Source organism: Symsagittifera roscoffensis, chromosome 1, assembly GCF_963678635.1.
Source record: "Symsagittifera roscoffensis chromosome 1, txSymRosc1.1, whole genome shotgun sequence".
NCBI lineage: Eukaryota > Metazoa > Xenacoelomorpha > Acoela > Convolutidae > Symsagittifera > Symsagittifera roscoffensis.
The window spans coordinates 8,959,424-8,975,598 of NC_087062.1; the positions used below are offsets into that span (position 1 = coordinate 8,959,424).

General features: G+C 38.3%; 1 protein-coding gene across 1 annotated transcript in view; it reads right to left on the bottom strand.

Annotated features, from left to right (window-relative positions):
- Positions 1-16,175, bottom strand: part of LOC134857191 (tectonic-3-like) — a 409,016-nt gene that overhangs the window by 4,768 nt on the left and 388,073 nt on the right. The window contains exons 2-10 of the mRNA XM_063873567.1: positions 11,039-11,246; positions 9,567-9,673; positions 9,359-9,495; positions 9,002-9,110; positions 3,684-3,811; positions 3,550-3,578; positions 3,376-3,467; positions 2,643-2,743; positions 2,131-2,274 (exon numbers count right to left, since the gene is read on the bottom strand). Of these exons, the coding sequence (XP_063729637.1) occupies positions 2,131-2,274; positions 2,643-2,743; positions 3,376-3,467; positions 3,550-3,578; positions 3,684-3,811; positions 9,002-9,110; positions 9,359-9,495; positions 9,567-9,673; positions 11,039-11,241 (1,050 nt within the window). The 5' untranslated portion in view covers positions 11,242-11,246. The remainder of the gene's footprint in view (positions 1-2,130; positions 2,275-2,642; positions 2,744-3,375; positions 3,468-3,549; positions 3,579-3,683; positions 3,812-9,001; positions 9,111-9,358; positions 9,496-9,566; positions 9,674-11,038; positions 11,247-16,175) is intronic.

A 16,175-nucleotide genomic window follows, 5' to 3' on the forward strand; every position in this document is an offset into this window, starting at 1 on the left:
TGTCCTAAGCTACCTTGCATTGCCCATTATTGCCTTGTGCTGCCGTTTGCCTTGCGTTGCCTTGTTACCGCTGCCTTAAGGTGAGCTGCGCGTCTCTGCCTTGCTTCGCGTTACTTGACATGTTCCTTGCACTGCCCTGCCTTGCTTAATCTATTGCTGCCATGCGCTGCCTTTATGCGCTAGCGTGCATTACACTGCCTTTCCTGCTCTGACTTGCCTTGCGCTTCCCTGCTTTGCTCTGCCCTACCTTGCAGCGATTGCCTGCCCTGCCTTGCTTTGCTCTGCCCTGCCATGCTCCTCCTTCGGTGCCTTGATCTACCTGTCATTGTCTTCCGCTGCCTGCCTTTTTTCGCGTTGCACTGTACTGCGTTTCACTACCGTGAATTGCCTTGCCCTGCTCTGCCTTACCTTGCACGGCCTTGCCTTGCTTCGCGCTGCCCTGCCGTACTCCTCCTTGCCTAGCCCTACCCCTTCTCTGATCTGCCGCCTCCGTCTTTTCTCTGATCTGCCTTTCTTTGCGCTGCCCTGCTTTGCGCTTCCCTTTCTTGTTTTCCGCCTCTTTTGCGCCGCCCTGCCATGCTCCAACCTTGCCCCTTATCGGCTAATCTTGCCCCTTCTTCCGCTGTCCTGCGCTGCCTCGCTTTCAAATTAGCTGCCTAGCCTTGGGCTACCATGACGTCTACTTCCATGCCTTACCTTGCGCTACCTTGCCCCTCCTTGCCTTGCGCTGCCCTGCCTTCAGCTGCCTTTATTGCCTATCCCCTTGCCTTACGATGCTTTGACCTCTCCTTGCCTTGCGCTCAAAACTTCAAGACAATCTGTCTAGACATTTGCACTTGACCTTTCTAAGCTCGCTTCATCTTACAATTTAAACGCTATGATTTCTTAAACGCTACGAGTGGCGAGGTTTTAAACATGGCGCCCATAGCAACTCAGAACGACTTGCAAATAAATATTTTATTCGCACTATACGACAACTCATATTTTTCACAAGACACCCACTTATACACAGATTCTTGCCTTCTTTTACATAAAGGCGGAGCTGCGCAAACACTACTAAGAACAAAAAAGTAGCTCTGTGAAGTGCAATAAGAAAAGTAGAAATAAGGCTCGAATAAGTAAAAAACAATCGGCTGCGTTTCGATCCTGCGACCTAGAGATTATTAGTATGATGAACAGAGCACTCAGCCACAGAAGCTTAATTAATGAACAGCACTAGCCACTAATAAAGCGAGAACAGGTGCTATGAAATTTTTAATGCTACAGTAAAATTTCCAAATAAGTGAACACTTTTAATGAACACTTATATTTGCGAGTAAGGCGGTAAAAAAGAAGGTTAGAACTAATACACTACGCTCACACTAGCCACCACTGTAATAAAGAATAAAGACTGCCATAAAGAATTCAGACTTTTTCCTTGAAATTTTTTTTAAGAAACCACTACCTATGAAAGTGTCTGAACTACGTTTATTGGAATTAAAAATTACCTACAATGGAATTAAAAAGATATCCAAAAAAGAGATCTACTAAGATCTGGTAGGAAATTCAGTTTGAGGAAAGCATGAGAAAAACCACAATTACCAGTGATGAACCAGCATTGGAACAAAAATGATGTAGATTTAACTACGCCGACAATACTTGGGACGACGCCCGTTGCCCGAAGAAATTGTTGCCAAAAACTGTTAACTACAAGCCAATTTTGAAAATTCAGTTTCAATCCCCGAAGAAAGGACAGGTATGAGAAACTTTTTCCGTTCATCAAGCGACTCAATATGATGCAACTGAGCCAAAAAAAGACCTTTATTTGAAATGCTATCATGCTGAAAATAAGTATGTTGGCCAGGTCTTTTGGGACCAGGAGGCCTCAAAGGAGAGATCTGTGGACAAAGTTATAACGAGGGAGAAGTCTATTACACGGAGACATGGCAATACGGTTGCTTATCGCACAGGCAAAAAAAATCGAGATACTTCCTTCTATAATTTCTGCCGAGTACTTTAAGTAATTGGAATAAAAGCAATCCAATCTGAAAAAAAAAACTCGAACGTCTTTTAAAGTATTCCTCTCGGTGGTAAAAATTACTTCTATACATATCGCGCACTGAAAAGACGAAGAATGCTTAAGGAACAAACATTTAGGAAGAGGACTTCAATATTGCGAGAGAGAGTGAGCGGTTGGGAGGTGACAGCAGCAGGGTCCAATGACAGTGTTTGTAGAGTGACGTCAACAGCTACTTGACCAATCACACTTCCGCTGTAGACTACCTTGTATGTCACCTGAACACACATTCCAAATGGAGTGAGTAGTTAACACAACACAAAACAACACAACTCATAACAATTTTCACGGGTATTTTCTATTATACGGCCCAAAATTATAAGACTGTTAATTGAGCTTCTGTTTTCATTGAAATCCAAGATTTATTTTAGCTGATATGAATTTCAACCAATCAGATTCGAGCATTATGATCAAACTTTTAAAGAAGAAAAATGATCAGTTTTTGGGCCGTACACTAGAAAAGACCCTATTTGACTATTTCGTATCTTTTCTATTTTCTTTAGTCGTACACAACAGCATTACTCGCCTCAGTCTCAAATCTACTACTAATCATCCCAATTAACAAGAGTTGTAAAAGGGGACTGACGTCTTTGACTATGTTACTGCAGGTGTCTGTGGCGTCATCGAAGAGGGTGTCGAGATAGAGAGAGATGTTGCCAGTCACACTGTTCAAAGCCTCATCACATTCTAACAGACAAAAAAATGAAATGATAGTAACTAGATTTCTGGTCTAAGTGTGCTAGAGGGGACCCGGTAAAATCCGCGTCTAGGACAACAAGCCGACGGGACTTAAGGCCGAAATTTAAACTTTACAACCACCTCAAATCACTACTTTTTCATCTGTAAAACAATTCGGCTTCAAGTCCCGTCGGCTTGATGTCCGGCACCCGTAAAATCCAAGTGTGAGAGAGGGATGCCAAATCAGACTAACTTCAGCAAATACCGCAATTAACTAACTCAAAATGAGTCGTTCCGTCGTTTAAAAACTTTTTCTCAAACGAAGCTAACCTGCCTCATTCGCGCAAACTTATTCAATACTTTGAGTGACATCATCAAAGCACGAAATCGAACAATTTTGACGCACTCATTTTACATTAAGGACCCAGTTAGTTTCTTTGGACCCCTCTATCACACTTGTAATTCTCAATGGACATGAAGCAGCAGATTATTCTTAAGCACAAGTATATGTTGCGAGCGGGGGGACTGCAGATTTCTCAGAATTTTAAAACACAACCAGGCAACAATGTAACTTTCAGCTGTACCATCTAAGCATAGAAAAAAGTGTAGTTGTAGAAGTGTGTGTGGAGTAAACACTATACCTGAATCAGGCGTGATTCTGATGCATCTCACGAAGACACTTGTGAGGTTGGAACTAGAGTCGTACACAGACGAGATTGTGGCCGAATCGTTTCTGCAAAAAAACGAGAGAGAAATTACACCAAACTAAATAATAACTATCACTTGAACAGAACCAAGAAGGGAACTTAACTTACAGGTCAACTTGTGAGAAGAACTGGGTGTCCTAAAGAGAAAGTATATACTTCATTAATTAATTTCTAGGCCTTCTATTTAAAGCGTATTGTTGCATTTGTTGTGTACACTGACTGAAACTTTTCCTTCTTCTCACCTGAACGACTTTGAAGCCCGTGATGAAGTTGTTGAGACGCCACCCACTGTCTGGATTGGAACACGTGGTCTCCAATTCACTCTCGGCAACAATCACCTCACACTCCTTACTCCACTCAGTCAAATACTCTAAAATATTAGAGAAAAACAACTACAACCATGTCCAAAAACTATTTTTTCATAAGCATAATCGCGAAGACATTTGCTCATGGAGACAGACATGTTTATTTCAAAACTGCAGAAATCAACCTAACATCAAATGAACTTTGGAAAAACTGGAACCACAACTCTTTTTGGTGCTAACCTAAATTCGGTTTTATGATTATTACTGTTATAATTATAAGTGCCATCGAACATCATAGAACACCGACCAAAAGCAATCATATTTCTCTAACTATTTGCTATCAACACATCCCATCCAGAGTTCTCATCAGATTCATTTTCCGCATTTTTCTTAGGCCATCGCCGACTTTACAAATGAAAACAAAACGTTTTACACAACTCAAATATGGTTTCAAAAATTTCTCTTTAGGGTTTATATAATATGGTTTTAAAAAATGCTTAATAGCATGTCGACTCGATCGTATCTAGAAAACAGGTTAAATCTAAGATTTGTCAGTATGTTGTTGTAAGATAAATTTAAAGAAGTCATGAAAGGGAATATTTCATGAAGAACAATTTACTCCTGAAAACTTTAATACAAATTAATACAATTCTGCGTCTAGAAATTGATGTGATGAAGTTATTATTCAGATCGATTTGTATTGACGAGCCGGATACGTGTTATCTTAGGTCAGCCCTTTGTTAAAAGGAGGACAAAGTTTAGTTGATCCAATTTTCTCATATTGGGCAAATCTAATCAATTTTTTCAATCAGGATTGCTCTGAAATGAGCTGGCTCATTTTCTGTTATTCTTTTTTCTATAATATGCATGAAGGATCTCTATAATTCTTTCGTATACAAGGGCTGACCTAAGATAAAACGTATCCGGCTCGTCAATACAAATCGATCTGAATAATAACTTCATCACATCAATTTCTAGAAGCAGAATTGTATTAATTTGTATTAAAGTTTTCAGGAGTAAATTGTTCTTCATGAAATTATTTCCTTTGCTAAAAGGAAAGCAAACTCCACTATCGAACAGCAAAACGTGATCGACTTCTTGTTTCGAAAGTGGAGTTTAATTTTCAGATTTCCCAGCGAATAGAAAATCTTGTTCCAGTTTTCCCAGCGTATCGACTCTTGTTTCGAAAGTGGAGTTTAATTTTCAGATTTCCCAGCGAAAAGAAAATTTTGATATTGATCCAGTTCTCTCAAATTGGGCCAATTTAATAGATTTTTTCAATCAGGATTGCTCTTTTTTCTATAATATGCATGAAGGATCTCATAAATTCTTTGATCCAGTGCAAGCGTACACGCGCTGTTTGAAAACTACAGAAATCAACCTAACCTCTAGTGAACTTTGGAAAAACTGGAACTCGGGAACCACAATTGCATTTGGTGCTAACCTAAATTCGGTTTTATTATGATTATTACTGTTATTATTATAAGTGCCATCGAATATCCTAGAACACCGACCAAAAGCAATCATATTTCTCTAACTATAATAACTACTGAATAATAACTTCATCGCATCAGTTTGGCCCAATTTGAGAAAACTGGATCAAATAAAACTGCAGAAAACTGCAGTGTACACTTTCATTACGCGTGTGCGCTTGCACTAGATCAAAGAATTTTAGAGATCCTTCATGCATATTATAGAAAAAAGAATATCAGAAAATGAGCCAGCTCATTTCAGAGCAATCCTGATTGAAAAAATCAATTAAATTGGCCCAATTTGAGAAAACTGGATCAATAGTAAAATTTTCTATTCGCTGGGAAATCTGAAAATTAAACTCCATTTTCGAAACAAGAAGTCGATCACTTTTTGCTGTTCGATAGTGGAGTTTGCCTTCCTTTTAGCAAAGGAAATACACTGATTTTAAAAAGAAATCAAAAGTCAAACCGCGAAAAAATAAATTGAGACTGAACAAATCAAGACTTTTCCTAGAAAAACAAAAAAATCATCGCAACCCATATAAGAGTCTGAACTACGTTCACGGACTCCTAATCATTGCCAAAACACACGTTGGACACTTTGAACGGAGTTGCTCTGATTGCAGCCCTTCATGTAAAAAAAAATAACTTCAAAAACTGTAGGATCCTTCAATTTTGATCTGAAAAGTAGACGCTGCAGTAAATCTAGTGCTTTTGTTCAATTCTAGAGGAATATAGCTTGGATCAGATGGTTACAGAGAGAACTCATGAACAGATATTATCAATCGATTAACTTCAACAAATCCCGAATTTTGTTCTGCTGTTGATACAGAGCCTGTAGGTTCCTCTGATCAGCATTCGTTATCTATCGCTTATGATTGTCAATGTATACCCAAGGAGAATGATAGGAAGAGCACTGACTAGAAAAACTTCGTCAATAATCTTGATCAAAAATTAGTTTCAAATCAGAACATCAGTGATGCGAACAAAATAACAAACTTTCATTGAAAACCTACAACTACTTAAAAACAAATTATATTCCCATAAAAACTAAGGGTGTCAAAAACAGAATAATAAATTAAGCGATAAAAAGTTTCCGATGCTGCTAAACCAATCATATCTTATCTGCAAAACAGATTATAATAATTGACACTTGCGAACCCAGTAAGTCCCTGTAAGATTTTCTGAACAAGTTTACGCTGATGAAACTACTTTAAAATGTGAGCCCTCTGGTCTGAATGGATGCAAAACAAAAGTTTTGGTTTTTTTGTGCTTCTTGAATCAAAAGTCAAGTTATCGATTTAAAAAAAAACAGAACCTAGAAATTTGAACAGTCAGTATGCTTATTAAAGAGCCAATTGTGAAATTACGAATGCGATTGCTGGGCTTCCTCATTGAACGATCTATGTTAATAAGAAAACAATGTGAATCCGTTTGCCGCTCCTGTTATTATAGCCATCGAAAACTTTACTGTATTCGTTGTATCTAGATTTTGGAAAGAAAAAAGGCTAGAAACAATGCTAGTGTTGAGTCATTTGGACTATTGTAACTGCTTTCATCAAGTTGAGCAGATGATTTACAGAAAAAGTTTCTAGAAAATTCAAAATGTACCTGCCGATAGTCTTTTTCAAGGCTTTATCTAATTTACATAAATGTCTCTTCAGTCCACAGTTTAATTCATTATTTTTCAGTGATTACAATTTCCTACAAAAAAGGTCATCCTTCTTTAGTCAAAAAACCAAAACAATTAGAAAAACTATTAATAAATAGTGTTTTAGCAAAACTATTATTTAGACTCACCAGAGCAAATCACATGAACCGTTTGCCCTCTGATATTACATTATCAAATGAGATAGAACTTCGCATACGTCTGTTCGAGATTGATATAATGAGCGCATCTGGAAAATCGGAAGTCCGCAAGCTCAATGAAACCTTACAATTAAAACATTTTCAAATTGAAATGTGGTTTTTCCGAAAAGGCGCATCATAAAAAACAACAGTGATGACAGAGTTAAATGAACATTGCTAGGGCGTCATCGGTAAACTGATTTCTGAACCAAAACCGGCATCAATGTCTTGTTCGGTTGGAACTCTCGCGACCCTCTGTTTCGATGAAGCTTTCAACAATCTCAACAACCGAACCGTCTTTATCCTGGGTGGCACCAACAACTTAATCGACCGAGCAGGCAAGTTTGAGTAGTAGTGGGAATGAAAAGGCTGTTTTTAAGCTCATGGCTGAAACTTTAAAATTTTATAGCACTCCTCATTCGTGGCTTCAAAATTTCCCTAATTAGGAAGGTCAACAATTGCTCAAGCAATCTGACAGGATGGCGTAGGATCCTATGATTCAAAACAGTAAAGTTAGCAAAGGATTTCTTCTACGCTATCAGAAAGATTGAAAATCCTAGGAACACCTATTTAATTCTGTTCCATTTACAGAGCGAATGATTGGCAACTAAAATGAAACAGACTATTTTTGGTAGGAGCGAACTACAAAAAAACCTTTGCACTCAGTTGTGAAGCGGAGCTTCGCAACAATTCCGATACACCACAAACTTCGCAATGCAAAATAGTGAGGAGAAAAAGAGAAGTCGAAACTTTTTTTTGCAAAATGAGTACTTGAACAAAAGAATATTTCACACCTTGGAAAAAAATCAAAAAAAATCTGAAAAAGCATTTAAGTGGAGTTTGGCTTCCTCTCAACAGAGGAATTTAACTGAACTTGAAATAAAATCAGAAGCCAAAGTTCGAAAGATCAAATCTGATCGTGAACGACTTTGCCACAGAGGCGAAGCCGATCTTCGTGCCATTTCTGAAACCACATAAGCATGAACCCAGCACTGCAAACACGCAGACAAATGAAAAAAGCCAAAAACAAAAAAATTATAGCTAAAAAGATGGGAAAAGTATAAAAGAACTAGGAAACCGAAATATATACTGAAAAACTGATTAAAGATTTGAAGCAAAAAATAGACCACGTTAAAGCGCTTTGAATTCCAAGAACTGGATGGACCCCGGATGGACCCTGTTATTGGGTCGGACCTCGTTAAACCGGAAACAAAACTTTGCATAAAAAGTTTTATGGCCAATTCCCCCTGAATCCCACAAAAGTCAATATTTTTTTCCTATAATTAGAAGCGGTGCCATATAGGATGATCCTGCCGATTTAACATAAGCCGAAAAAAATTGAGACAATTAGGTATTAATAAAATTAATCAAAACCAGAATTTTACAAATTAGAAAACAACTTTCAATTTTAGTATAAACGGGTTTAATTTAAATAGAAACCATTCTTTAGAAATTAGATTGCTTAAAACGTGCAAAATAATAAAAATTGCATTTGAAAAAAATGAGCCGACGGAAATTAGGGCGAAAGCCTGGAATCCAAAAAAAAATCTTTTTTTTTTCAATTTTAGTTCAAAAAAAAATATTTAGTTCTTACAATGAATTACATTTTTTTTGAATTTTCAAGAAACTGAGCATGTCAGCGCAGCCTTCACTTGGAACTATCAGCAGCAACTTGTCACAAAAACTGTGCACGGAAAAAAAGTTTTGTTTCCGATGGCTAGTTTAGTTCGTTTAAAAGTTTAGTTCCCGAAGTATTGCAAAAGTGCGTAAAAAGATACAAAACGCGATATTAAAAGGTTGCTCCACAAATTTCTAAATGAAATTGCAACAAAACTGTCATTAACATTAAACGATGAGCATCATGTGTATGGTTTCAGTCCATGGCATGCAGTGTGCCTGTTGCACTTTGATATACGCATGTTGTTTGTCTCTTACTGATTTGATTGACATCCACGCAGGTGCGAGAGAACAGACCAGGTCCGATGGTGCTCAATGTTCCAACGAGACTACCATTCTGCCTCACCGCGTAGATGTCAGAACCATACTGAAATGAAATTACACAACTATTTGTTTTGCAAAATAAACATCTGTTGTACCACTCCTTGAAAAGGGAGAAACCGTCTTGAAATATGGAACCTGTAATTTTTAGGACTGGAAAAACATGCTGATTTTGTTACAAAGTTAACCGAGTCAGCAATTTCCATGGTGGCATTAATTTACCATTATATTTCCATAGTGGCATTAAAATAACTGACTAGTTTCAATTAAGGAAAAAACAGGATGCGAACTAACCCTGTATGGAACGGCAGCGGGATTGGAAGTTGGGGAGTTGACAGCGATCACTTGTCTAGAGTACTGATTGACATAAGAGTCGAACTGGTTGACAGTACTAACTGTCGGCACAGTTCGGAAGAAATTCCTTTCGGCATCTTTAATCAGAAAAGGAAAAAAAATTACATCGTCATTTGTACCAAAATTACAAGAAGCTGAATAAAATTACTGTTGTCCTTCCACAGGCAGAAGAGGTTCGAATCCGTAGTCTCTGTCACCTCGTATTCAGAGTTGTCAGTCACCACTAATTCTTTCCGCACGCAAGAAACTTCCTCGCTAAAAACAAACTTTTAATACTCCTAATAAGGTATACTTTAAAAAAGCTAACGTAGCCATCGCCAATGGACTGTTGAAAAACCGTTAGAAACCCAACATAAAAATTAAAGAAAAGGATTTATATCATTATCCAGTGAGAAAGCAAAAAACGAAGGACATGTTTTCAGGCTATTACCGTTGTTGGTGATAGATTAAAGTATTTAAAATTTGTTTCAAAAGCCATATTTTTGACAAAAGAATAGTAAAATTTGAATTTTTGAATAGAATTTCATCTGAAAGATTAATGTTCTGAGAAAAATAGGTACAAGTATGATTGTTAGGTCTTAAATTGAGATGCGTGCCAAAGAAACATTTTCAGACCTTATAATCTTCAAATTCGAAACATTAGTTGTACCTATTATACTTGTACCAAAAAATTTTCTTATTAGCATGCACAATTAATTGAAACTGAAATGACTATATTATGCATGATAGTTCATAAATTTAATGCATGCACTATACTCAACTAGCTCTCAAAATTACCACCTCTTGTAAAATTTCACCCAACAAGCCGACAAAACATAAGCAGACAATCTATAGGCCGACATTTTTTGGGAGAAGAATAATTGCAGTTTGAAGAAAAAACACAGTCTCTGGTCAGATTCAAACCCACGACCTTATCCGTCCAAGGCGTATTCTCGACCTCCAGTCTAAGTGCCGGACATGCATAGAACTTTAAATCCATTTAGGGCCAAGATACAAGTGGTTCTGTTAAACCAGTTGTTAACTCAAAAATAAGTCTATTGCGGTTTGATAACGCTTGCTTATCGCAAGCGTAAAGAAAAGTTGATAACGGGAAAAAGTCTAGTACCCGATTACAAGCCACTTGCTCTCGTGAAATGAATCGAAAAAATTGTACTTTTTGAAACGCTTAAATTATAGAACTGTGACATTGATAAGCTGCTTTGCGTCTGGACAAATAATGTTTTCTCAACCGAATGTTAATTTAAGTCTGCAGACAATTTTCAGGCAATTTGCACGCAAATTATGGTCTAAATTCAGTTACTTTCGGATCGTCTAATTTGCTTTTGTTTTAATTTCTTAACCCCAATTAATTTCTACAATCATGGCGCTTTTTGCACAGCGAATAGTCAACTACTTCATTTATCAAAAGTCGCCATATTTTTCATTGCTGCAGTGTGACAATACTATTGCGAAAAAAGTACAACAAAGCACTGCCAAGAACTCCTGATAAGATCCCAGTCCATTGGTTCTTCGATGCACACAACAATTGTAGAGTCCATGAGCATTAAATTGAGAACACAATAGAGTTCAATAAGTGACAAAACTGTGTGGTTAAAAATTCAAGTAACTTAAAATGCTTACTTGATTCGCACGATGTTTGGCTCATCAAACACATTTCGGTCTTCCTCTGAGCAATCAGGGTCACAGAAGCAGTTGATGTCGCATCGTGTTTCGGTTAAATCACACAAACAGTTATCACTGATGTTTTCATCTGTCTGCGTAAGAGCAGTAGGGCTGAGGAAAATGCAAACTAGGCATAGCAGCACTGCTTGCAAAAGTGACATTATACTCTGAAATAAATGATAAATTGTCACTTAAATTAACCAGCCGTATCGTTGGCTAGTACGAAAGGGTTCAGCGCCAGGAAACTATCAACTGTACTTTTTAACGTCCTAACGTTCAGTGACAATTTAAATGTGGTTCAAGGGGAATTTCCTGTTCAAATAAGGAACGATTTACTGTTTGTATGCCGCCACCAAAAATCACCCACCCTTGAACAAATTGGCTTTATTACTCTATAAAAAGGTCTCGGGATACCTAAAAGAAACAAAGCTAAAAAAAAGTGTCTCCAAATATCTTTTGAAACCATTTTAAGATCCATTAGCACCGTTTGTGATACAATAAAATCTATCCATTAGAAGCATCCTGTTTGAGATAACCATATAAGGGCAACTAAAGAACGCTGCTACTAAATCAAACTCATTCAGCAACATGAACAGTTCACATTCATCTTTTTGACAGTCAGGGGTAATTGCCAATTTCCTCATTTATTTTGAAAAAGTGTCACACCTTCAAAGAAAATGAGACAAATTTTAGAACTTTGCAATTCCCCGCCCAAATTTAAATAAATATGTTCAATGAAAAATTTGTCATCAAAAAGGTCATGGCCGTCTGGCTCATATTCTTCGACTTCAAGAGGCGATAACTTCCCTGTTGTCTGCCTATCATTAGCATTTACAACTCTCACCACCCAGCTAAATTTATCTTTGTTTTAAATAAATGAAACTGCTTTCAAAGAATAATTTCGTGCTTACTGTCACCTTTTTCTCAGAAGTCGTCCCACTTTCTTCAAGTTTCGTTTCAGAGGTCCTGTTCATCAGGGAAAGAGTGGACTATTGTTTTAATAAAAAATAATAAGTAAATTAACAAACCTGAAAAACAAAGATATAAATGCCGCACGGATAGAACAGGAATGTAGTTTACTGCCTCAAGGATGCAGCCGGCGTTACCACGTCACTTCACATTTCTTCTGAACCAACAATAGACCCACGTCATCACAGGTTAACTTCTGATCTGTAGGCCTCTGTCGACCAGCTCTTTCTTGGAGGTCCATTTCGTCATTCCAAAAACGATGCGTTATATTTCAGACGCCCATAGTTTGTCTAGTCTTGATTCGAAAACGTGTACACTCTCGCTTGATACTGTTTCGGGTAACGAGTTCCAGTCGTTGACGGCTGCAACTGTAAAGAAATTTTGTCTAGCAGTAGTTCTGGTCTTCTTGGTCACAATCTTGAAAGGGTTTCTTCTTGTGTCTCTTTCGTTGATTGTAAAAATCCTTCAGTCGCTGCTATATCGTATAAACCGGTCAGAACTTTGAAGACTTCAATCATTCTACCGCGTTTGCGTCTTTCCTCGAGTGTTGGTAGTTTCAAAATTTGAAGTCGCTTCGAGTAGCTGTATTTGCGTATTTCTGGAATAAGTTTTGTTTCGCGTCGCTGAACATTTTCCATCTTAATTTTGTCTTTTTTAAGGTATGGATTCCATGCCTGATTTGCATACTCCAGATGTGTTCTTACTAAGGCTTTGTATAGGGTCGTTAGAATTTCAGAGGTCAGTTTCACGAACGTTTTCTTAATTATCGCGACTATACTGTATGCCACTTTTGTCTTTATGGCGATGTGCTCACGGTATTGTAATAATGAATCAACGATAACTCCCAGATCTTTCTCTGATTCATTTTTGCTTAGTTGTTTTCCGCCATTTAAGGTATAGTTCCGTTCAGATTGTTTCGTTCTTCCCTTTAGGGTGAGTGAATGACATTTTGTCAGACTGAACTTCATTAAACTGCCTTTAGCCCATTTGGAATTTTCATTCCGGTCAAATTGTAGTTTTTCCTCTTGAATCGCATCAGTAATTGATCTGAATAATTTGGCGTCATGTAACATTCGCCCGGAAGATACATATCGACGGAAAATGAAGCTAAGTTCTAAGACGACTGGCCAACGTCTAAACAGAGCTCTACATGCTTTTCACCGTCTCTACCAAGCCAGTACTTTCGGTGGTCTTTCTAACATCGGGTCGACAAAAACGTTACTGCTTTCGGCTTCGGTCAAAACGCGCAAAGTAACTAGATTACATGCAGAAATAAAGAGCTCATGTGTGGGTCTCAAAATCCCCAGACCACGTGATCACTCCTAAAATCAGGGCTACTACTATTTATTAAATTATTATTGTTTTTGTTCAGTAGATAAAAATCATCATCTCCATCGAAGATGGATCAACCCTTTTCCCTAACTCCTAGCTTCTCATCTTAGCAGAATGAATTCAGATGTTAATTAAATTCAACTCAGGACATGACAGGGAAGCTAAAAGTTTATGAAAAACACTATCAGTTCCAGTCCCGAGACCCCTCCGGATTCTCGAATCCGGGGAAATAAGACCTTTATCCTCCTCCCGGAAGGCTGTCTTCCACCCTTCACCGTTGTTCGCAACGGCCTTGCAACTATTGTAGCGACACAGTAGTTGCAACTCGGAACGGTCTCTGCTAACTCAGCAATTTGTCGTTGTTTTTCAATCACAATCTTCGTCGTTATCGCTATCGCAACTAATGTTGTTTTTGTGTTCTATTTCGGCTTTTCTGCCAAAATGGCCATTTCTGACGTTTCTCAGAAATATGACGTTATACTTCGAAAATTTAAAATTTCAAAATACCTGAATATCTTGACCTTCACCGTTTGACTAATCGTCCCAATAACTTTGTTAATCTCTTAAAACCGTCAATTCGGAAGGTTCGCTGCTAAAATTTCGAATCTGCTGAATCTGCATTTTGGCGCATTCTGGTCGAATGTCACATACTCGCCGGACAGTCCGGTCAATGTCCTAATTGAATCTCGCAATGTTCGTAAAATAGGTACAGTGCCATCGAACAGAACTTACGAAAAGCACGAAATCACTTTTACCCGCGTCACATCACCTCACTGCAGAATATAAATGGCATCATACTACATCAGTATAGCCTTCAAATTTCTTCATTAATCTGCACATTGAGGATTTGACCTAAGACAAAAAACACCTTTTCTGACTTCCAATGTCAATGTCCTGACTAAAAACTTTTTCTCCTAAATTTTTAGAGGATGTTGGTTTGCAGGACAGTCCTGCCAACCAACAAACTAAAATTATCCTACTATGCTCCTTCCCTTCGGAAATCTTGCTTGTTATTGTCCTGAACATTAAAACTTAGAATTTCTGTGATTAGAAAGAACAATGAAACAATCTCCCCCTTCAAGAGATTCTCCAAGTCTTTCATGTCACCACAAAGTGATCAGTCGTCCTCATTGATTAAAAACAATCATGCAGGCTGGAATATTTAAATATACTCTTCACTCAAGCCTTTCTAAATAAATATTAAGTGTCTCTAAAGCCACTTAACTAAAAATCAAAATGCAAATTTATAAATGCAACAATTTCTTTTATGTTCAAAACTCAACTAAATGTTTCAGTTTTCAATTACAACTTGGTTGCTTAGTCTCTCACTTGAGTTTTTTCACACACAAAACAATTCTGAGTTTTAACTTCTTCTTTTTCCGCATTTCTTTGTTTTTTTCTCTTTTCGTCGTTTAGAAGTTCTAAAACTTCTAAATTCTTCTAATTTTCCTTCTTTTTGCACCTTGTTCTTTCGACCATTCGTCAATGTTCTATCTCTTCCTCCTGTGATACTGACTCTGCACTTTCAGTTTCTGTGTCTTGCAACACATCATTAGCTATTCTGACGCTGCTGTTGGAAGCAGTCCTCCAACACTTCTGCTCTTCTACCCTCTGTTTGCAACAACGTAGGGGATCCACGTTAGATTCTCTGTTCCTGCAGAAGCTGTTGTGGAGACACAACGTCACATTTCTCTCCAAATCTTCCTTCAACATCTCTGCCTTCTCCTTTCCACTACGTTCACTTGACCTGGAAATCCTTTTCACAGCGGTGGTTACTGCATTCCGATGAGTCACGAAAGCTCGCTTGAAAGCTCCTGCTCCAATGTCCAGCTGATATTCACTGTACACTCTGCCGTGCTTCGACTTATGCTTCTTAGCATATTCGTACAACCATGCAGTCATGTTAGCTCTGAACCATGACATCAATCGTCTTCTTGTCCATATCTTCCTCACTTCCATCGGAATGTTTAGAATCTTGCACATTGTCTCAAAAAGATCTGAATCTTTCAGACAATCCAATTTCCGCAACTGTTCTCTCGTTGGCGCTTCCTGTCTATTGTTCTCTCTTACGTGAGCTTCCAGCCATCGTATTGCCATCATAACTCCCACTATCACTATTGCTATGGGCTGTGATGAGTCTGGTAAACCCATGGAGAGCAGCTCTCCAGAGTCCCAGATCAACACCAGATTACTACGCTCGGGAGCCACCAAGTCTGCAGCAAGCAGTGGCAGGGAAACTCATCATGTGTCAACATGATGCTCCTCCAATTGCGTTTTCCCGAAGCTTCCAGAGAGGGTTCCATTTCCATCATCACTCGGTGGACTTCATCATTCTCGTCTACTGTATTGTAATCTGTAACAGTTGATCCTCTCTGTTTCTGTCTCTCAAAGTCACTAAAGTTCCCACTCACGTATCCCATGAACTTCCTTCCCAGTATCGATTCCAACTCCTCCTTTGTTCTATCTGGAACTGCTGAGAACATCTAACATAGCAACTCGTAAGATTTTTCGGACATTCTCGTTAGTCTCACACACTTTGGCACTGAGAAGGCTTGATCCACGATCGTTCTCGTACCCTTTACATCCACAGCTACGAAATGCACCGGGTATCTGCTCTTGCACATTGGAGCCAATGTCGAGCCCACCAAATATCGTGCTCCTGATGGTCTACAATAAGTCTCACTGTGTCTGATGTTCATTTCCGCCTCGATCGCTTCCCTCCAATTTCCTATGTGTTTCTGCTCGGTTTGCAGAACTCCTGGGAATACTTCTACACTGATGGCAGTGACCATCT